Genomic DNA, 21959 nt, shown 5'->3' with positions numbered 1-21959 from the left:
GTACCTTCCCATCTAGCTTCCCAAAATGGGGCACCAGGATAAGTCTTCAGGAAAAGATCTTAACTGACGCACAGGTTCAGTCATATGGGAGCCACCAAACTGCAAGGAGAGCAGCTGGATTTGCTGGCTCAGGAATACAGCAGTTGGATTTGCTGTATTCTCTGTATTCGAGAATTGGATTTCCTGGCTCGAGAATACATTTTCTATTGTAGACTCCTGAGACTCTGAACTCTCATGGTTTAAAATGCAGGTGTATCAAGTCCCCATGTTTGCAGGGGAAAACCTGAAACCTTGAAGGCACTTTTTACTAAAATGCAGAGAAAGCAGAAGGGGTCTTAATAATCAGTGTGCCACTAATTCCTTCAGTACAGTTCCTGCTTTCCACAGCATTGTTGTTCTCTGCCTCTAAATAAGCATTAATGGTTCAACAGATTGTGCCAGCTATTCTTTTCTACTAGCTAGTTGAAAGAGTCCAATCCTACTGAAATACTACAGTAACCATAAGCTAATTCCTAGAATAATGGGACCTTATACTCAGAACTGTGTTAATAAAGGGAAAGCAACTTTTAAAAATGTTTTCCTGACTTCCAAAGCACACAGGCAGCACAGAGTGCCTGGGGATGGAGCCCGTTTGTGAAGGGATAGGTGGGCACAGACGTGTGCTACAACACTATGCAGTTTTAAAGTCCCTGTTTTGTCTCTTCCTCCTACTGGTGGTGGTAAGCAGCCCAACTTCAGATGTTTGGAGTATATTTTATTTGTATTTTGTTACATTTACATCCTGCCTCTTTTTCCTCTTGCAAGGAACCCAAGGTGGTACACCTCCTCTCCATTTTATCCTCACAACCACCCTGTGAGGTAGGTTAGGCTGAGAGTCGGTGACTAGCCCAAAATCACCCAGTGAGCTTCATGGCTGAGTGAGCATTAGAACCCAGGTCTTCTCAGTCCAACACTGTAACCACATTGTCTCTTTGCTTTAGGTTTCCTCCATCCCTACCAATCTGTGCCGCTTTTTACTGTTCTTCAGGTTCTCATTCCTGCCAGTGCTGTGTTAAGTGGCATAACCTCTCCCTAGGCCATACCATTAAACACTTCTGTATTTCCCACTCTTGTCTCCACTTCCACACTCCTGATGCTACCATTGCAGCACCCAGACCCAAGGCAAACACATATGAAGGCTGCAAACAGCCTAGTTTTTCCTGATGCTGCTCTGTTAAGCAGCACCAAACACACACACTCAGTCCTCCTTCTGACCTGATGTAAATCAATGCAAACACACAACTGGAGCCTTCCCTTTCCACCCAGCCTCCCAATGCTGCTATTCCTCCCCAATGCAAATGTACATATGCAACATAAAACACATATTTTGCTTTGCTCCTCTGTTAAGCCACTCTCTAATGCAGGCACAGGCTGCCAAAAGTGCTCATGGCCAGGATTTTACACATTCCTGAGCCCATTGTCATTTGTTCTCAGGGATTCTAACCCACCAGACAAAAAATATGTATTATTTCTTGGCAAGCTGACAAGCACCTTCCTGGAAGGCCGGCTCTTCGTCTCCCTCTTGCATGTCCCCATCTTCACTTTGGCCCCACCCATCACTGGAGTGCATCCCCTGAGAGCTTCTGTGAAATCAAATTCAGCAAAAAGGTGTGTACGCACAACACATACACCCCCAATGAGCAAAAAATAAGTATGGCTAGAAAAATGTACTAGTTTTTGCACAATAGTTTGGCTGCAGCCTTGGAGTTCTCCGGTCACAGAACTGAAAATGAGTTTAAAATCCCAAACCTCCCTACACCTCCCAGGAGACTGGTTGACTACAAAAAAAATATCAGCCCCAGCAATTCTATGTTTTGGTTTTGTTGTCCAGGGAAAAGAAGAAATAATGCCTTGTGATCTCCTTTGCTTATCTTTCCGCTGCTCTTTATCTCCCCTTCTGCACAGTTGCTTTCATCATCGATTTGGACAGCGATACTGCTGACAAGTTCCTCCAGCTCTTTGGAACCAAGGGAGCCAAGCGTGTTCTGAATCCCATTGCCTATCCTGAGAGCAAAACCAGATTCATCAACTGTGAGCAGGTGTTGGGCGAGAATGTAATGAACCGTGGCAACTATTACTGGGAAGTGGAAATAATTGATGGCTGGGTGAGCATTGGGGTCATCACGGAAGATTACAACCCACAGGAATCATATGACAGGGGCCGCATCGGCAGGAATGAGAAGTCCTGCTGCCTGCAATGGAACGGGCAGAACTATGTTGCCTGGTTTGGAGGCTTTGACTGTGTGGTACAGCAGCCTTTCTTCCATACCATAGGGGTGTATTTGGAGTATTCGGAGAAGGTGCTGACATTCTATGGAGTTAAGGATTCCAAGATGACATGCCTGCAGCAGTTCAAAGTTGCCCGCTTCAAAAAGGGCCATTTCGATCCCTTCCAGAATAAGATCAACCACCAGTTTCCAACACTCTTAACACACAACCTCAAACCAGCCTTTTTCCTTGAAAGTGTAGATGCCCACATGCAGCTTGGGCCTTTAAAAAGAGACTGTGTTTCAGTGCTGAAGCGACGGTAACTCACTCAATGTATGGCAAGAGAATACTGGATTCTGCAAAGAAAGTTAAAATGAAATCTCTTCGGGAACAATATGTCACCTCCATGATCTAGGGTTGTGAGACTCATCACTTATATTTCTGTCACTGCCAGCTTTGAATTGTTTTATTTTATTGGCTAGGTATCTTTAAAAATAATGGACATTTTCTTTGATGACCTTTTCTTCCCTTGGTTTTTAGTGAAGGACATATAATCACACTGAGCGTAACCCAGAACACCTGATGTTTTGAGTCACTGTGCTTCTCTTTCTGTAGCAGGGGTGGGCAACGTGTGGCCCTCCAGATGTTTTGGCCTACAACTTCCATCAGCCCTAGCCAGCAGAGTCAATGGTGAGGGAAGATGGATGCAGTAAGCCAAAACATCTGGAGGCTCACAAGTTGCCCACCCCTGTTCTATACAAACACACTGGTATCCCTAGAAGCAGTGCACACCTTTACAGGAAATACAAGCCAAAGTAATCGCCTTTCTAGTTCTACTCTGTGATCTACAACTAGAGTGCAAATGTCTGAATTCCTGTAAAATTCAGTAAAAGAGATAGTGAGGATAATTTAGGGTAGATAATTCAGTAATTCACCCCACACTGTAGAAATATTTTGGATCAAATTATTCTGCCCAGGAGTAAAAACAAGGTGAGGGGATGTCTTGTCAGTTTACTAAATTAAAAACAGATTGGGCAAAGCGCTAGGTAATAATTTATGTGAAATGATCCAGGAGATCATTATTGGTAGTAAATACTGGAGATTTTCCCACTCTCTTTGTTTCTAGAAGGTCATTTATTTCTTGTGAAGCTGGCATTTCTTCATTGAGATCTGATCTGGTGATAAAGCGTCCTTGGGGTGCTTCAGTAATGAATGTCACTAACGTAGATGTGGTAGGTATTCCACTGATATCCCATCAGTTGCAAATTAACAGACTACTTGCCTTCAAGTCGTGTTTCTATATGGTTACAGACTACCACAACCAATTTCAAACGATTGCTAGATGCTCTTGGAAGCAATCTTTCAGCGACAATAGTGTGAAAGCCCATCCACATATACTAGACAGTGAGGTGTAAGGATACCTCCTTTGATCAAAGTTCATCTATGCTGCAGAATGTCACTTGTTTTAAAATCTCCCTAGATGAGTATTCTTACACATGAAATGTTCTGTCAGGAGTGTACAATTCTCCCCCCGCCAAATATTTTAAACGTGCACAAAATGGCTCTGCATGGAACAGTTGTGTCACTGGTCAGTAATCACTGTACCTGTCAAGTAGGTGCCCGTGATACTTGAACACAGTCTGCATTGCAACCACAATAGCAAAAATATCTTGAGCAAAAACCTGGGCTGGATTTCTTAGTCTCACTCTGTAGAGCTCAGCCTACAAACTACAGATACAGCCTTGGAGTGAAACTGACCACCCCAGAGTTGCAGTATCCAGTGTTTTGTAATGCTATACTTGTGTGTTTCCTATTGGTTCAAAAGTGCTGTGGGATAAAATGCCTGGGCTGGAATTCTAATATAGCCTTCCCCAACCTGGTGCCCTCTCAATTGGCTGGACTACAACTCCCAACATCCCCCAGCCAGCCAGGGGAGTTGTAGTCCAGCACATTTGGAAGGTACCAGGTCGGGCAGGGCTGTTCTAATATGTTAGGTGCAGCAGATGGGGAACAGAGGCAAGAGAATGGACTGTTTTAGCATCTGGTTGTGAGTTGTCTTTCTCTCATCCTGTCTTGCTGGTCTATAGTTGTTGGCTAAAGCAATAAGTGTTATTTTTTTCAAGCAGTAGGTGGAAGCCCTAGAGTTGGTAGAACCAAAGAAATGGGGTGAGATATACTAGTTAAGGCAGAGAATGGAGGTTTGAGCTTCTATATGCGGCAAAGACCTTTAGTAACTATTACTCAGCCTTCCCCAACCTTGTGTCCTCCCGATGTGTTGGACTACAACTCACATCATTTCCCAGACAGCATACCAATGGAATTGTCTAGGGATGATGGGAGTTGTAGTTCAACACATCTGGAGGGCTGCAGGTTGGGGAAGACTGAAATATGGAATCAACCCTTTCCAACCCCGAACCAACGTGACCCTGTAAACAATTTTTTATTTAACATCTAGTCCTGCTGAGAGCATTGAGGGAGTGGGGGAGGATCCCAATGTCTCCCCCCCCCCAGCTGCTGTTGCAAAAGATTTATAGTTGAATGGTTTGAGCTAACCTATGAGGCATTATAAGCATTTCTGTGGGCATTAAGGAGCCAAACCTAAGCTTCTGATTGAAATGGTTCTGTTTCAGAATGGGAGATGGTGGTTGAGTTGAAAAAGACAACCCATTGGATTCCTTCCATCTCTGGGATATCAGGAACTACCAGATCATTACGGGTCTTAATATAAATTTATGATGATGGAACGGAAAATAAAACTTGGCTAGTTTGGAAACAGATTTAATTTTCACAGTCCCAAGATTTATCTTCATGCGTTCCTTGAAGAAAACAACTGAATTACTCTGATGCTGGTGTACTTCATTATCCATGGTCTTAGTATTACAGATATGTCTGCAAGAGTTGTCTCAGTGTTAATCTCTATATTGCCTACCCCACACGGCTTGCTTTTTTGTACAAAATAAATTCTATTACGTACTGTATATGGAGTGAAAAAAATTATGAATTGGATTAATCATGAGGTTAATTGCATGAGTTCACTTGTCTTTGTTGTCTGGGCCTCACTCAGTTGTTCCTGTCTATCAGCAAGAAACAGTGAGGTCACCATAGCTATTTTCTACTTCCGCTAATGGAAATAAATACAGCACTGTGGCTCGCAATCTTTGCCCAGCATTGTTATATTTAAGCCTGTTAAACTTTCAGCCAGATACTAAGTGGGTTTAATCAGATGTTAGTCTGACTTGTACAATTGAGAGAGACTTACTTCCTGGTAAACATGCCTATGTTTGCAGCTGTATACCTTTTCTACTGCAGTTGGCACTGGTTATTGATAGAATGCTATACTAGTAGTGTTGTGATTTCTGTGTTCTCAACAAGCCTTCGGGGATCAACTGGAATGATCAAAAAGTTTGCACTGAAGCAAATCTGGCTGTATCCATTGTTCCTTTTAAGCAAAAGGGTAAAGCCAGTATGTTCGTTTCCTTACAGAACACTGCTATTGATATTCTTCCTAAGCTGTGTTTCACTTTTTGAGTGGTGGTAACTTTTTTGCTTTGTTCCCCGCCGCCCAAAAAACCCCCTACACACAGTTGTTATATAATAAAGTGTGGGGAAATAAGGGGGAAAACTAACTTCCATTAAACAATATGCAAACACAATCTTAATTTCTCTCTCTTTTGTAAACCAGGAATTGGATTCCCATCTGCTTTCTGCAATGTTTTCCATTCATACCAATTTACTACGGGCCACAATTCTGTCTCTACTATAGAATCTATAGAGAGCAACAGGACCACTGCTTGCACCATCCATACCGTATACTGAACAAATATGCTTGCACACGAGTGTGTCTATTTTTTTGTCCTGTATTTCTTTTGTTTCATGGAGTATTTAATTTCATTTAATATATTTCTATACCTCCCCATAGCCGAAGCTGTCTCAAGGAAGTATGTACATCTTCCTTGGATAAAATCTAGGGCTTTTTTTCCAATTATGTCACAAAGTGTCATGGGGAGACACTCATGACTGTAACACTTGGTGCTAAAAATGTCCACTAATGTCAAACTCAGCACACACCTGAACAATCTCCAGTACCCACATTAATTCTCTAGATCCTGACCTCCATAGTTCATGGAAATTGATATAGCCTCTGCAGTATTATTCTATTGTATGACAAGCTCTCAAGTCCTGTTTCTCACTTGTTTTGCCTGCTGCTTCTGATACTGGGGCAGTGTCAACACAACAGTAGTGTAACACCACATACCTCTGGTGCTGAGATGGCTTAGCAGTTGGGTTGCCCCCAAATAAGCACATATTTGCTGGTATAGCAACTTTTGACATCAAGCTGTAAAATGTTTAATATGCACTATAATGATGACCCCCAGTGACTTCCCTAGAAATCTGACATGGGCTTGTGTGGATTATCTAAGCTTTACAAGGTGTTTATTTCATACTATTTATATCCTGCTTTTTGGCATTAAAAATACACTCAAGGTAAAACATAATAACAAGCTCAATTAAAGTAAATCAATTCTTTAAATCCCAGTAAAAAAAGCAGTAGCTGCAGAGACAGAATAAACACAAAGCAGTAGAAAATTGTACACACTAATTCTGAATAAAATTGTCCTAACCGCTCATTTAAAAGTGGGAGGAGATCCTGTCAAAAGGGAGGGAATTCCAAAACTGAGGCACCGCTATTGCAAAGGCCCTGCCCCTAGTACTTGCCAACCAAATTGCCAACCTATCAGCAGTGATAGGGTGTGTGTGTGTGTGTGTGTGTGTGTGTACACACCAGGAACTGGAACTTTTCTGTAGTGGCGATACTGTTGTGTACTGCCCTCCCTGTTGGGAAATACCATATTGGGTGTTATGTTTGGGTTTGAGATCTTAAACATACAGTTCCAGACTGGCTAGACATTAATAGATTATGGGTTACTAATGGAGGTACATGTATGCCTACTCACAAATATTGGGGTTGAGGAGTTTGAGGAGTGACCTTCCTTTGAAGAGGGGAGTGGACTTGGGTATGGGACCTGATTTAAAAAATGTGTTGGGAGAGGTTGGGATCCAGATGGGCACGGATGGATTGGACTGGGGACATCTCAGTGCATAATGTTGTGAACTGAAGCAGGAATGTGTGGACTGATATTTATTTGCTACATTGTATATATTACCTTTCTGCCTAAAACACTGGCTTACAATCAAAAGACAAGAGGATACAAAAGGAAGGGGGGGGGGTAAGAAGCAAAATTTGGATATCAACACTTTCATATCGTTTCATAATAAAGGTAGTTAATGAACCAAGTGGAATGGTCATTTCAGAAGACAGTTCTGGGAGGGGAGACCAAAAGGACAGCTGATCCCAGCTGGGCTTCGGTAAGGGGCCTCACTGTCTCACCTTTCCTTCTGTTGCAATCAGGTGGAATAGTCACTGATGGGGAGCAGCTCTGTAAGTACAGAAACCAAATGGCAATATTTATTTTATTTATATCCCACCCTTACAAAGAGCCTAGAGTGGCTAACAACCATATAAAACACAACATACTACACAAACTTTAAAATTATGACTCTACAACCACAAATATATACTAAAATATAAGAAAACCATCAACACAATTGATCAAAAAACAGAGCATTTGCCTATCACCCCAGAACCTGCACAAATAAGTAAGTGTTTAACTGGCATTTAAACGACAGCAGCATATTGGACAGTCAAATCTCTACTGGAAGAGAGTTCCACAGCCAGGGTGCCACAGCCAAATAGGCCCTGCTGGATGTGGTAACGCCACAGGCCACATTCCTCAAGGCTACCACAAGCAAAGCCCCTACTCAACCACCACTGATCTTAAATCCCAGGATGGTCAGTATTGAGGAAGGCAGCCCTAACCAGACTGTTGGTGGAAATCTTGCCTCACATCTCCCTGTGATGCAGCCAGGTGCAGAAGGACTGGACAAGGGTTAAGACAGTAGCAGCAGATGATTAAGGTTAATTGTTCAATACAGGTCAGGAGAAGCACGGAGGGGATTGTTCCCTCCGCACTCCTCCTGCCCTTCATTTTTGGCTAGACAGCTGATTGTGGCTGTCTAGCCATGGGAGCACGGAGCAGGGAAGGAGGCTGCTGTATGACACATAGGATGTGCAACATGCTCTCCCTGCCCTGGAACGCCCCCAGCCACACCCCTTTCTGGTCACTCCGCACTCCTCTTGCAAGCACGGAGGACAGGACTGTTGCATGCTGCCTCCGAGGCAGTGTGGAACTAGGGGGAGGTCGATTCTCCAGGAACTGACCTTGGAGCACAGGCTCTGAGGTCGGTTCCCAGAAAATGACATATCCTATGGCCGTCTAGCCGCTGTCTAGCGGCCATAGGATTCCTCCCTTAGTATTCCTGGTTCTTTGGCTCAATCTTAAATGGCAAGTTTAATGGCATGCACCTAATGGAATCATGTATAAATACAGTATTGAAACCATTCTGAGACTATGAAATTAGGCAGCCTGCACAAACTGCAGCTGTTGCTGTTATTTTTGTTGTTCAGTCATGTCCAACTCTTTGTGATCCCATGGACCATAGAACGCCAGGCCTTCCTGTCCTGCACTCTCTCCCGGAGCATGCTCAAGTCCATATTCATTGCATCAGTGATGCTATCTAGCCATCTCATCCTCTGCCGTCCCCTTCTCCTTTTGCCCTCAGTCTTTCCCAGCATCAGGGTCTTTTCCAGAGAGTTTTTTCTTCGCATTAGGTGGCCAAAATATTTGAGCTTCAGTTTCAGTATCTGTCCTTCCAATGAGCACTCAGGGTTGATTTCCTTTAGGATGGACAGATTTGATCTCCTTGCAGTCCAGGGGACTCGTAAGAGTCTTCTCCAGCACCACAGTTTGAAAGCATCAATTCTTCAGCGCTCAGCCTTCTTACAAACAAATACTATTTTCATTTTGTTGCAGCTCTTGTCTTCTCCCTAACAGGGCTTGCAAACTCTACCACAATTGCTAGTGGGAGTTCATTTGTAGATGTACATACAGTTCTCACTTACAGCATCTTAACTTGGATGAAAGCCCTGGAAAAATGAGTGTTTTCTCCGCTATTGAGCCAGCCAGGAAATTTCTTCATAAAAAAGCAATGGCACAAAACCACAAAAAAACTAGACTTGTAGTAAAAATAGCTCATAAAACCACAGAACTGCCAAGATTTCTTTTTTTAAAAGCTAAATACCTGCCTCTGAATTGCAGCTGTTCTGTATGGCAAAAACATCAAAAATCAAGTTACTCTGTAGATAGCCTTCCCCAACCTGGTATTCTCCAAATATTTTGGACTACAGCTCCCATCATTCCTGACCACTGGCCATGCTGGCTGGGGCTGAAGTCCAAAACATTGGTATGTCTGCTGTTTCCTGTTTAACTGGTGTTTCAGATCATTTAATATTGTTTTTATATAGAGTAAGAAGCAGATAAATCAGAAGGCAAATATATTAACAAATAAGAATACTGCTTAAAGAGGATCAAATTAACATATGGACTAGCTTTACACTAGTGTAGAAAGCATAAATCTAAAGCTAGTCATACTCCTTGGAAAAGGGTGACAGTTAGGAGAAGAAGAACTAGACGCCACTCTGCACCAGTGGAAACAGTTGAGCTGTGGAACCGATTCCAGGTACTTGCGGATGAGACTGGAGGACAGCCTGCAGAGGAAGAATCACAGGGGAACCTGCATGAGAGTGAGCAAGAGGCTGAAGGTCAGTCAAACAGAGGCGATGAAACCCAGGCCTACAACAAGAAGAAAAGAGTGGTAGTAGTGGGAGACTCCTTGCTGCACGGGATCAAGACCCAAGTATGTCGCGAAGACCTGTGGACTCGCCAGGTATGTTGTCTCCTGGGAGAACGAATTAGAGACATGACTGAAAGGTTGCCTGCACTCATAAAGCCCACTGACAGGTATCCCTTTCTTCTCATCCATGTGGGAACAAATGATACTGCCAAGCGGAGCTATGAAGAAATCACATCAGACTTTGAAGCTTTGGGAAGGAAACTCAAGAACTTTGGGGCCCAGATAGTTTTCTCATCCATCCTTCCAGTAGTTAGAAGAGGGATAGAAAGGGAACGAAAAATACTCCGGGTGAATGACTGGCTACGAAGGTGGTGCCGACGAGAGAGATTTGGATTCTGGGACCACGGGCTATACTTCCTGGAAGATGGACTGTTGGCAAGGGACAGGTTGCACCTCACAAAGGATGGGAAGAATGTGTTTGGCCACAGCATGAAGAACTTCATCAGGAGGGCTTTAAACTGAATCCTACGGGGAAGGGAGATGTAATGCTGGGGGTAACAATGGACATAGGCGCATGCACTACAACGGAGAGAACAGCTCTGATAGCACCCAATAATAGTCTTCAGACACATATAGGAAGAAAGCCAGACTATGAAGCACATGGTCTTCGATGTCTATATACTAATGCCCAGAGTATGGGAAACAAACAGAACGAACTTGAACTAACCAACAGAGATGACTTAGTGGATAAAGTAGCAGTTACAGGAACTCTGGGGGAAAGCGACCATGTTGCACTTGAGTTCTTGGTTCTAAGGGACGCAAAAGCCGAGTGTAGTCAAACACATACCCTGGATTTTAGGAAAGCTGATTTTAATAAACTCAGAACAATTATCAGTAAGGTCCCATGGCAAGCGATGCTAATGAGAAAAGGAGTCCAAGATGGGTGGGAGCTTTTAAAAAAGGAAATTCTCAAGGCACAATCACAAACAATTCCAACAAGAAGAAAAGGTGGAAGACAACAGAAGAAGCCAATGTGGCTTCACAAAAAGCTTAGAGATGACCTGAAAACAAAAAAGCACACATACAGGAAGTGGAAAGAAGGCCAAGTAACAAAGGAAGAGTACAGGCAGGTAGCACAGAATTGCAGGGATGGCGTCAGGAAGGCTAAAGCTGAAAACGAGCTGAGGTTAGCGAGGGATGCTAAAAACAACAAAAAGGCTTTCTTCAGCTACATGCATAGTAAAAGGCAGAGGAAAGAAATGGTTGTTCAGCTATTAAATAAGGATGGAAAATGATAACAGATGACAAAGAAAAGGCAGAGGTGCTCAATTCCTACTTTGGCTCAGTCTTCTCCCAAAAGAGGGTCTATGACCCCCTTGGCAAAGGCGAAGTACAGGCTGAAGGGGCAGGATTGCAGCTTGAGATCGATAGGCATACGGTCAAGGAACACCTAATGACTTTGAATGAGTTCAAATCTCCAGGGCCAGATGAACTTCATCATAGAGTAATAAAGGAACTGGCAGAAGAACTCTCAGAACCGCTGTCTATTCTCTTTGAGAAATCATGGAGGACAGGGGAAGTGCCAGATGACTGGAGGAGGGCTAATGTTGTCCCTATCTTCAAAAAGGGTAAAAAGGAGGAGCCTGGGAACTACAGACCAGTCAGTCTGACATCAATCCCTGGGAAAATTCTGGAGCAGATGATAAAGCAATCCATGGGATAAAGCACTCCCGTGGGAATGCTGTAGACATCATATACCTCGACTTCAGCAAAGCTTTTGACAAAGTGCCCCATGATATCCTCATGAGCAAACTAGCTCAAAGAGGGCTAGATGAAACAACGATCCAGTGGATCCACAGTTGGCTACAGAAACGGACTCAAAGAGTGCTTATCAATGGGACCTTCTCAAACTGGGGAGAGGTAACGAGTGGGGTACCGCAGGGCTCAGTCCTGGGCCCAGTGCTCTTCAACATTTGTATTAATGACTTGGAGGAGGAGGTGCAGGGAATGCTGATCAAATTTGCAGATGACACCAAATTGGGCAGGATAGCTAATACTTTGGAAGACAGAAACAACATTCAAAGTGATCTGGATAGACTGGAGCGCTGGGCAGAAAACAACAGAATGACATTTAATAGGGACAAATGCCAAGTTCTGCACCTAGGAAAAAGAAACCAAATGCACAGTTACAAGATGGGGGATACGTGGCTCAACAACACTACAAGCGAGAAAGATCTTGGAATTGTTGTCGATCACAAGCTGAATATGAGCCAACAATGTGATGTGGCTGCAAAAAAGGCAAATGCTATTTTGGGCTGCATTCATAGAAGCATAGCTTCCAAATCCCGGGAACTACTAGTTCCCCTCTACTCAGCACTGGTTAGGTCTCATCTGGAGTACTGTGTCCAGTTCTGGGTACCACACTTTAAGAAGGATGCAGACAAACTGGAGAGGGTTCAGAGGAGGGCAACAAAGATGATCAGAGGACTGGAAACAAAGCCCTATGAAGAGAGACTGAAAGAACTGGGCATGTTTCGCCTTGAGAAGAGAAGACTGAAGGGAGATATGATAGCACTCTTCAAGTACTTGAAAGGTTGTCACAGAGAAGAAGGCCAGGATCTCTTCTTGATCATCCCAGAGTGCAGGACACGGAATAATGGGCTCAAGTTACAGGAAGCCAGATTCCAGCTGAACATCAGGAAAAACGTCCTGACTGTTAGAGCAATACGACAATGGAGCCAATTACCTAGGGAGGTGGTGGGCTCTCCCACACTGGAGGCATTCAAGATGAGGCTGGACAGCCATCTGTCAGGGATGCTCTGACTTGGATTCCTGCATTGAGCAGGGGGTTGGACTCAATGGCCTTGTAGGCCCCTTCCAACCCTACTATTCTATGATTCTGTTTCAGCTTGACCCCTGAGTTTGCTTTCTTTTCTTTTTTTCCCCTTCTCCCTCCCAATCACTTTTCCTTTTGTGACAGGTCTTCCAGATTGTAAACCTGAGGGCAGGGATTGTCTTACTACTGATGTTTGTAAGCCACTCTGGGAGCCTTTTTCAGCTGAAGAGCAGAATAAAACTGCTTCAAATACAGTAGATTAGATTGAGTTCCAAAATTCTGCACTTACCTGGATTGGGCTCACTGCTGGATGCTTCAATTCAATCATCCTCTCTCCATCATCCTGGAGTGTATTCACATACTCTTCCTGGTTAAGGAGTTCATTATTCTTGAAATCCTGCAGGGGAAAGGAAAGAGCCTAATATATAAACAATTCAAATGCTGAGAGACCCTTCATGGTGGGAGAAAAAAACATCCCACTTTCTATCACACCTTTTTTCCTCTGGCAAGGTGCCCAAAACAGTATACATGATCCTCCTCATTCTCTGTGTTATCCTCACAACAACCCTGTGAGGTAGGTTAGGGTGAGAGTCAGTGATTGGCCCCGAATCACTCCGTAAGCTTCATGCCCAAGTAAGGACTAGAACCCAGACCTCCCAAGTCCCAGTCCAACATTCTAACCACTGCACGACACTGGCTCTCTTATGACACTGTGTGCTTTCTAGAGCATTAGCTTTGAGGGTTTGGACAGAACTAAAGGCACCCTGTCCATCCAAATGATAGTGATTTGGTTCATCGTGCTTCTTAGGAGCTCTGGTGATTAAGAGTCAACTTCTTAAGAGTACCCCAGGTCCCATTTTCTAAGGAAACTAGAGCAGAAGTCAGTGGTAGCTCATGCCAACTGAAACTAGTTCTCGGATCTGAATGAAATACCTGAGGACATGACTGAGGTTAAGGACAGAAGCAGCAGTAAGAGGTCCGACTGTTGGTTTAGCACGGGGCCCTCAATACTGATCCTTAAGGGACTCCTGCCAATGCAAGTACATTGTGGATAGCTGCTGTTTGTAACTTTGTGGGCCAAAGACATGTTTGGAGAAGGAAGGCACCCATGTTCCACAGTTGAATTCTTATCCAAAGGGGAAATGCATCTCCCATTCATCCCCACGAGGTTTATGGCATCACCTACCTCATATTCACGCCGTACTGACTGGGGATCAGTCATCTGGTCACTCCAGTCCTGGTTCAAGATCTTGTTCTGCTGCTCTGTGAGGTAACCCAGCTCCTTTGTACAACCTTGTACGTGTGTATAGAGGCTGCCTAAGCTCTGGCCTCACCAGATTGAGGCTTTCTGTCAGATCGGAGAAAGAATACTGAAATGCTCTGACCACAATTTCTATTAAGTCTTTTTCAGGTCACAGAGTGCTTTATAATTCCCCACCCCCATCGTGTTTAACATCATAATAAGCCCATGAGGTAGTTTATTTTTATAATTAAAAAAATTAAATTAAATGCTTTATCATTTATATCAATCCAAGACAGAGGCTACCACTGAATTTTTTGTTATAGTGTGAGGAGGCTGAGTGAATCTGGGTTTCCTCCTGTATCCAATTCCAGAACTCTGTCGACTGTATCATACAGTACTCCACATCAAGGACCTCTACACAGAAAATGGCTGGCTGGTATATTGGGGTGGGGTGGGGAGATGTGTGACAGAGGCTGCAGTTGTGCTCATATGGCCTGTTATGAAATGCTCCCCCTTCCCTGGAACTGCAGAAACCAATGCATGAGCATTTCTACACAAGGCTTTGATTGCACACTTGTGATTGGTCAGTCATGGAAGTTTGCGGGTCTGTTACATAACATCATCAACTTCCAGGGCATCTCCCGTGCCAGAAAAAAAGCCTATGTAAGCAGCTGATCTTAATCCCAACAAAGCTTAGTTTTAGAAAATAAAAACTTTAAGCTACAATATGCTGGAATGTTTTGTATTTTTGGCCCCGCCCTCTTGGCCTTCAGTCCTGCCCCCTTTGCCATTATTTTTGTTGTTGTTTATTATATTTCTATACCACCCCATATCCTAAGCTCTCTGGGTGGTTTACAAAAGTTAAAACATTAAAATACAATATACAAGGTTCAAAAACCATTTACATAAAAACATATGGACAATATATACAAACAACATATAACTAAAAACAACTTTGAACTAAAAACAATTTTTAAAAAATCCAACTATAAAACGCAGCTTAAAACAACACTGCTTAAAAATAGTATACAAAAGTCAGCAAAAGGAACAAGAGTTCCAAAAAGGGGAGGCCTGCCAGAATAATAGCGTCTTTAATGCCTGCTTAAAAACCTTCAGTGAGGTTAGCAGGCACATTTCAACCAGCAGGTCGTTCCACAACTGAGGGGCGGCAAAGGAAAAGGTCCTCTTGCGTGTGGCTGCCAGTCTCACATTAGGCAGCCGCAGCAGAGAGCCCTCAGAAGACTTCAGGTGGCAGTCTGGGAATAGGGGAGAAGGCCCTCCCTGAGGTACCTTGGGCCTAGACCATGTAAGGCTTTAAACGAAGAACCAGCACTTAATATTTTGCTCAGAAAAAAATAGCAGCCAGTGTAAAGATTTTAAAACCGGTTTCTGCTCCATTGACTACGCTAAAGCCTTTGATTGTGTGGATCACAACAAACTGTGGCAAATTCTTAAAGAGATGGGAGTACCAGACCACCTTACCTGTCTCCTGAGAAACCTGTACGAGGGTCAAGAAGCAACAGTAAGAACCAGACATGGAACAACCAAGTGGTTCAAAATTGGGAAAGGAGTACGACAAGGCTGCATATTGTCACCCTTCTTATTTAACTCATATGCAGAGTACATCATGAGAAAAGCCGGGTTGGATGAATCACGGGTCGGAATTAAGATTGCTGGGAGAATTATCAACAACCTCCGATATGCAGATGATACCACCCTAATGGCAGAAAGCGAAGAGGATCTAAAGAGCCTCTTGTTGAGGGTGAAAGAGGAGAGTGCAAAAGCTGGTTTGAAACTCAACATTAAAAAAATGAAGATCATGGCATCTGGCCCTATCCTGGCATATAGAAGGGGAAGAAATGGAAGCAATGACAGATTTTACTTTCTTGGGCTCCAAGATCACCGCAGACGGTGACTGTAGCCATGAAATTAAAAGACGCTTGCTCCTTGGGAGGAAAGCTATGGCAAACCTAGACAGCATAGTAAGAAGCAGAGACATCACCTTGCCGACAAAGGTCCGTCTAATCAAAGCTATGGTTTTCCCAGTAGTAATGTATGGCTGTGAGAGCTGGACTATAAGGAAGGCTGAGCGCTGAAGAATTGATGCTTTCGAACTGTGGTGCTGGAGAAGACTCTTACGAGTCCCCTGGACTGCAAGGAGGTCAAATCAGTCAATCCTACAGGAAATCAACCCTGAGTGCTCATTGGAAGGACAGATACTGAAGCTGAAATATTTTGGCCACCTAATGCGAAGAGAAAACTCTCTGGAAAAGACCCTGATGCTGGGAAAGACTGAAGGCAAAAGGAGAAGGGGGCGGCAGAGGATGAGATGGCTAGATAGCATCACCGATGCAATGAATATGAACTTGAGCACGCTCCGGGAGAGAGCGCAGGACAGGAAGGCCTGGCGTGCTACGGCCCATGGGGTCACGAAGAGTCGGACACGACTGAACGACTGAACAACAACAATAATATGGTCTCCATGGGATGTCCCAGAGACCAACCTGGCTGCCGTATTTTGTACCAGTTGAAGTTTCTGAACTAAATATAAAGGCAGCCCCAAGTACAGCGCATTGCAGAAATCAGGCCTAGAGGTTACCAGCACATGCACCACTGTTACCAGGTCCACATGTTCCAGGAATGGGTGTAGCCGGCATATTGGCCAAAGTTGATAACAGGCACTTCTCACCATTGCCTCCACCTGAGGTGCCAGGAGAAGGGTTGGGTCAAGAAGCACCCTCAAGCTACGAACTTGCTCCTTCGGGGGAGTGCAACCCCATCCTGAACTGGTTGATATACACCAATACCTGAATTAGGCCCCTTCATGATGAGCATGTCAGTCTTGCCTGGATTCAACTTCAGCTTGTTCTCCCTCATCCAGCCCATTACCGACTTCAGGCAGTCATTCAGAGGAGTCATACCTTCCTTGGATAAAGATGTTAAGGAGAAATAGATTTGGGTGTCATCAGCATACTGATAACACTCAACCCCAAACCTCCTGATGATCTCTCCCAGCGGTTTCATGTAGATACTGAATAGCACTGAGGATAGAATGGAGCCCTGAGGGATTCAACATAATAGTTCCTTTTTTTGAGGAACAACTACCCCCAAGCAACCCCATCTGGAGCTGTCCTGAGAGAAAGGAGCAGAACCACTGCAGAGCAGTGCCCCCGAAACCCCACCTCTCTGAGGCGATCCAGAAGGATACCATGGTCAATGGTATCAAATGCTGCTGACAGATCCAAAAGAATCAACAGGGATGCACTCCCCCCATCAATTCCCAGGCAAAGATCATCCACCAAGGCAACCATGGCAGTCTCAACTCCATATCCTGCTCTGAAGTCGGTTTGAAATGGGTCCAGATAATCATTTTCATCCAAGACTGCTTGGAGTTGAATGGACATTGCCTTCTTGATTACCTTGCCCAAAAATGGTAGGTTACTTACTGGCCTATAATTATTGAAGTCTAGGGGGTCAAGGGAAGACTTCTTCAGAAGCAGTCTAACAATTGCTTCTTTTAGACATGATGGAAAATTACCTTCCCTTAGGGAGACATTAATAATATTCAGCAAAAGTTGCTTTACCATCTCCCCTCCCTGGACTACAAGCCAAGAGAGGCAGGGATCAAGAGGGCAAGTTGTCTTTTTGACCAAACCAAGCAGCTTGTCCACATCATCAGGAGTCACAAGCTGAAAATGAGCCAGTTTAATCGTGCAAGCAGAGTTGTTGGACACCCCATTGTTGATTTCTGTCCCCACGACAGCGTCCAAGTCAGCTCATATCCAAGAGGTTTTATCCACAAAAAAAGTATTAAAGGCCTCACAGCGAGCTACCAAAGGCTCTAAGATCGGATTCATGGGGGTGGGGTGCTGACTCAGCTCCCTAACCACACTGAACAGCTCAGCTGGGTGCGAGTTTGTGGATGCAATATGTGCAGAGTAGAAAGGTCTCTTCGCTGCATGTATCACCACCTCATAGGTCTTTAAATGATCCCTGTGACATGTCTTGTTGGATTCAAGTTGAGTTTTCCATCATTGGTGCTCTAAGTCATTGTCCCTGCCGCTTCAGCTCCCTCAGTTCTTCTGTAAACCATGCAGCTTGTTTGGAAGTGGGTAGGAAAGGACGTCTAGGAGTGACCATATCAATAACCCTGGTCAGATCTTCATTCCACACAGAGACCAGGGACTCGACAGGGTCGGTGGTGGCACCAGCCAAGAAACCCCCCAAGGCATTTTGGAATCGCAGTGGATCCATCAGCCTTCAGGGGTGGGCCATCTTAATTGGTCCTCCACCCCTGTGGAGGTGGGTAGTAGCCGTGATACCAGCTCTAACCAGACAGTAATCCAACATGGAGACAGATAGAACCTCCACCCACGGATCATTCTCCTGATTGGGGCAGAAGATCAAATCGAGCATGTAACCAGCTTCATGTGTTGGCCCCTTGAACCACCTGGGACAGGCCCATGGTTGTCATGGTCACCATGAACTCCTGAGCTACACTTGGCAAGCTGGACCCCACGATGTTGAAGTCGCCCAGGACTAAAAGCCTGGGCGACTCTAATACCAGCTCCGAGACCAGCTCTGTGAGACTCTGTTAGGCAGCAGGGTGGCCAGTACACTAACAGAATCCCCAATCTGTCCCTAGTCCCGAGGCTCAGGTATGTACACTGGATGTGTCAGTTCCTTCACAGTGAGTTTGGTCAGGGGGATGTTATCTTTGTGGACCACTGCTATGCCGCCTCCCCGTCCGCTTCTCCTTACGTGCTCTACCACGGAGTACTCGACCGGGAGAAGCTGCATCCATACAGGCCTGCTTATCTCCCCCAGCCAAGTCTCTGTAATGCATACCAGGCCAGCCTTTTCACCCAAGATTAAATCATGGGTGGTTGCAATCTTCTTCCAGACTGACTTGGCATTGCAAAGGAACAGGCAAAGATTCTGCGGGTGGCTTGGCCAGCTCCCGAAGATACCTGGGCTGACAGGGCAACCAGAAGGCTGGATAGGTGTAAAGTTCCTGCCCTCCCTTCTCCTATGAATTTTTGCTCTGCCAGCACCATATCTCCCCTTGCCCCCCACTACTGTTATTGCCTCCCCTACACACATAATGCTGACTTTGTCTCAAAAAAGACATCAAATCCAGCAGCATTCAGCAGAATAAAACAGTCAAGCCGGACATCCCATCTCTCACCTGGAATGTACACCTAATACTCCCTTCCCATCTCTCACCCGGAGGGGGGGGGGGCACAATGCAATACCAGCAGGCTCTCACCCTGTGGTATAAAATCACTTCCCTCTCATCCATAAAATAATAAAGAGCCTAACTGGAAAACAAACAAACAAACACATTCAAAGGCCACACACCCCCAGCCTCCAGACAACCCCAGAAATCCCCCCTCATCCCCACAAGGGGAAGAGAAAGAATGGAAACACAGAGAGAGAAGAGAAAACCAAGGGATATGGCCCTTGCCCTCGCTGCCCCCCAAGGCGGCTCCCCCAAAGGGGCAACTCCCCTTTGGTCATCTTCCTTCAGTCCAGCTCCCTGGAGGGACAGCCAATGACTGGATGCCAAACACTCCCCAAGGAACCCAGTCCTCCGCTGTTTCAGGAGCCGAAAATAATGTGCCCTTTCCAAGACCAGATAGGCTGCTATTCTAAATAGCTGAAATGCCTCTCCTAAAGCTTCGTTTTCAACAATAAAAACTTTAAGCCACAATATGCTGGATTTTTTGTATTTTTGGCCCCGCCCCCTTTGCCTTTGGTCCACACACCACTGGAATGCAGCCCCCCCCCCTGCCCCCGCTTCTCCAAATCTGATTTTGGCCCTTGGGCTGAAACAATATAATGTAAAATCCACCAAATGTTTGACAACATTCTTATTAATATTAATTGTATTATTAATCTTCACAAGCTGTTCTGGGAGCCTGTTTTGGCTGAGAAGCAGGGTAAAAATGCTGTAACCAAATAAATAAATAGCATTCTGGTGTAAAGCACTGGGGACTGCACCAACTAAAACCAAAGGTCCAAAATAGTGAGCCATTCCACCTGATTCCATTCAAGCTAGTCCAGCCTTCCCTGACCTGTGCCCTTCAGATGTTTTGTACTTCAACTCCCATCAACCCCAGACAGCATAGCCAAGTCAGGGACATTGGAACTCGTGGTCCAAAACATTGGGAGGGCACAAGGTTGGGGAAGGCAGAACTAGTGGAAATGAGACAGTAGGGGCACGAGGCCGTGCAGGTTAGCTCGGCCCTCACTGCCAAGGTGTCCCGTGGTCGGTCTCACACACACACATCCAGAGAACCTCAGAAGGGGCTCTATGCACTGATGTGCATGCATAGAGCTTCTCCATGTGAGTGGGTGTCTTGATTTGGCCAGGATCCACCCTCACATGGAGGGGTTTTACAGGCTTACAGCATGTGCACAGACAGCACCTTCAAACCACGTGGGGGAGTGGTGGCCACTATGTGTGGGGCCAGGCTAGCCCACACACAGCTTCACAAGTTCTTTCCAGGTGTGTATGTGAGGGGGTTTCTGAACCCCCCTATTATACAAACTACGTAACTTTAAGAATTGGTGCCTGGGCTTACTTCTTTTCCTGTTCCCATCCCTTTCCGCTTTTGTGTGGTATGTTTTAGCTTGTAAGCCTGTGGGCTAGCAGTCTCTTTTTGTTTTTAATCCGTGTACACCGCTTGGTAAATTTTAGTTGCTTTATAATCGTTTAGTAGTAATTGTGAGTGACGGGTTGGAAATAGTGAGATTGCATTTCAATAACATCTTAATTTGATCTTGATTTTTTAAATGAGCAGTTTGGGAGGACGACAACCTCCCCCGCCTCCACCAACTGAGATTCAGACACAGTTGTTGTGAGTAGTCTCACTAAACACCACAGGTCTCCTGTGAGGAACAATTACTAACGGTCTAAAGGACGGGCGGTGAGCAAACTTCCTCTCTAAATGGCACGGCCGCCGCCTGGCCCTTCATTCGGTTTGGGGTACAAGCGAGAGTAGCAATTTTTAAGCCTCTTTTAAACAAATCCCAAATCCGCGCTCCTCCACACATCGACGAAGGCCCTTCGCGCACCTCCCAACTCTTAGAGAACGCCCACCTGTCCCTCCCCCGCCCCCTTTACACTTCCCAAGATGCACCACGCGAACGTTTTATTATGGTGATAGATCGAAAATGGGCGCCTCGCTTTCCAGCAGCAAACTACCTTTCCCGTCAGGCTTCACGCCGTCCCTTTCGTTCCCTTCCGGTCTCTGCGTTGCTTGGAGCACAAGTACGCCGGAAGCCATCGCAGAGCTTGCGTAGTACCGCTTGGCGGCGTCGCTTCTTCTCGGTCCGGCGAGTGCGAGGGAAGGGTCCGCCGCGGCCATGGCGCTGAACAGGAACCATTCGGAGGGGGGTGGCGTCATCGTCAATAACAGCGAAAGGTATTGGGGTGCGCGCGCATGCAACGGTGCTGGGCCTTCGAATTCTTCTTGTGGGGCCCCGGTCTGCACATACTGCGTCAGCCGTGCATCATCCCTGCCCCCGGCCCGCCACTCTCAGCGCCCCTCTCCGTTCGCGGGTGCCCCGCCCACAGAGGGGCGGGGAGAGAATGTTCACTTTCCCGGTCTGGTCACCCCGCCCCGTCCTTTCTTTCTCCCTCCCACCAAAGTACGCTGGGCAGCTGGTGGTCTAGCTTGGAAGCCCTCGCCCTGGCAGGCTCCGTCCTTGGTCCGTGGGCGTCCGTCGTTGCATGGATGGCGGTAGCTTAACTCAATGGCACTTTTACTGCCACACTCTTCAGTAAAGACAGGACTTTGCGCTGGCAACTCTGGGCCCTGATTGAAATGTCACAGATTGTACGTCTTGCATTTCATCGCTGTTTAACTCCAACTT

The 21959-nt window shown here is 45.4% G+C and overlaps 3 protein-coding genes across 15 annotated transcripts in view; 2 read left to right on the top strand and 1 right to left on the bottom strand.

Annotated features, from left to right (window-relative positions):
• The window catches only part of TRIM47 (tripartite motif containing 47), a 30383-nt gene extending 22853 nt beyond the window's left edge, over positions 1-7530 (top strand). For both annotated transcript variants that reach the window (XM_084838128.1, XM_084838127.1), the window contains exon 6: positions 1945-7530. In XM_084838128.1, coding sequence (XP_084694254.1) covers positions 1945-2570 — 626 coding nt within the window. In that variant the 3' untranslated portion in view covers positions 2571-7530. The remainder of the gene's footprint in view (positions 1-1944) is intronic.
• Positions 738-21658, bottom strand: EVPLL (envoplakin like). Of its 9 annotated transcripts, XM_084838137.1 has the most exons (5): positions 20994-21177; positions 14022-14183; positions 13125-13232; positions 7637-7685; positions 745-2603 (listed from the first exon to the last, which is right to left on the bottom strand). In XM_084838137.1, exons 2-5 carry the CDS (start codon positions 14055-14057, stop codon positions 2572-2574), a joined length of 225 nt encoding a protein of 74 aa, XP_084694263.1. In that variant the 5' UTR covers positions 14058-14183; positions 20994-21177; the 3' UTR covers positions 745-2571. The 9 variants fall into 9 exon arrangements, 7 of the variants coding, with proteins under 7 accessions (XP_084694263.1, XP_084694259.1, XP_084694258.1 ...); XR_014788298.1 differs by lacking the exons at positions 14022-14183; positions 20994-21177 and adding an exon at positions 21289-21637 and having other exon boundaries at positions 738-2603; XM_084838133.1 differs by lacking the exon at positions 745-2603 and having other exon boundaries at positions 6576-7685.
• The window catches only part of WBP2 (WW domain binding protein 2), an 18886-nt gene continuing 18334 nt past the window's right edge, over positions 21408-21959 (top strand). For all 4 annotated transcript variants that reach the window (XR_014788296.1, XR_014788295.1, XM_084838131.1 and 1 more), the window contains exon 1: positions 21408-21508. Coding sequence is in view for 2 of the 4 variants with exons in the window: in XM_084838131.1 (XP_084694257.1) it covers positions 21450-21508 (59 nt within the window). In the remaining 2 variants the exon portion in view is untranslated. The remainder of the gene's footprint in view (positions 21509-21959) is intronic.

Source organism: Heloderma suspectum, chromosome 2, assembly GCF_057233095.1.
Source record: "Heloderma suspectum isolate Gila_16-S chromosome 2, 16-S_ref, whole genome shotgun sequence".
Taxonomy (NCBI): domain Eukaryota; kingdom Metazoa; phylum Chordata; class Lepidosauria; order Squamata; family Helodermatidae; genus Heloderma; species Heloderma suspectum.
This window is presented reverse-complemented; position numbering and strand designations above follow the sequence as displayed.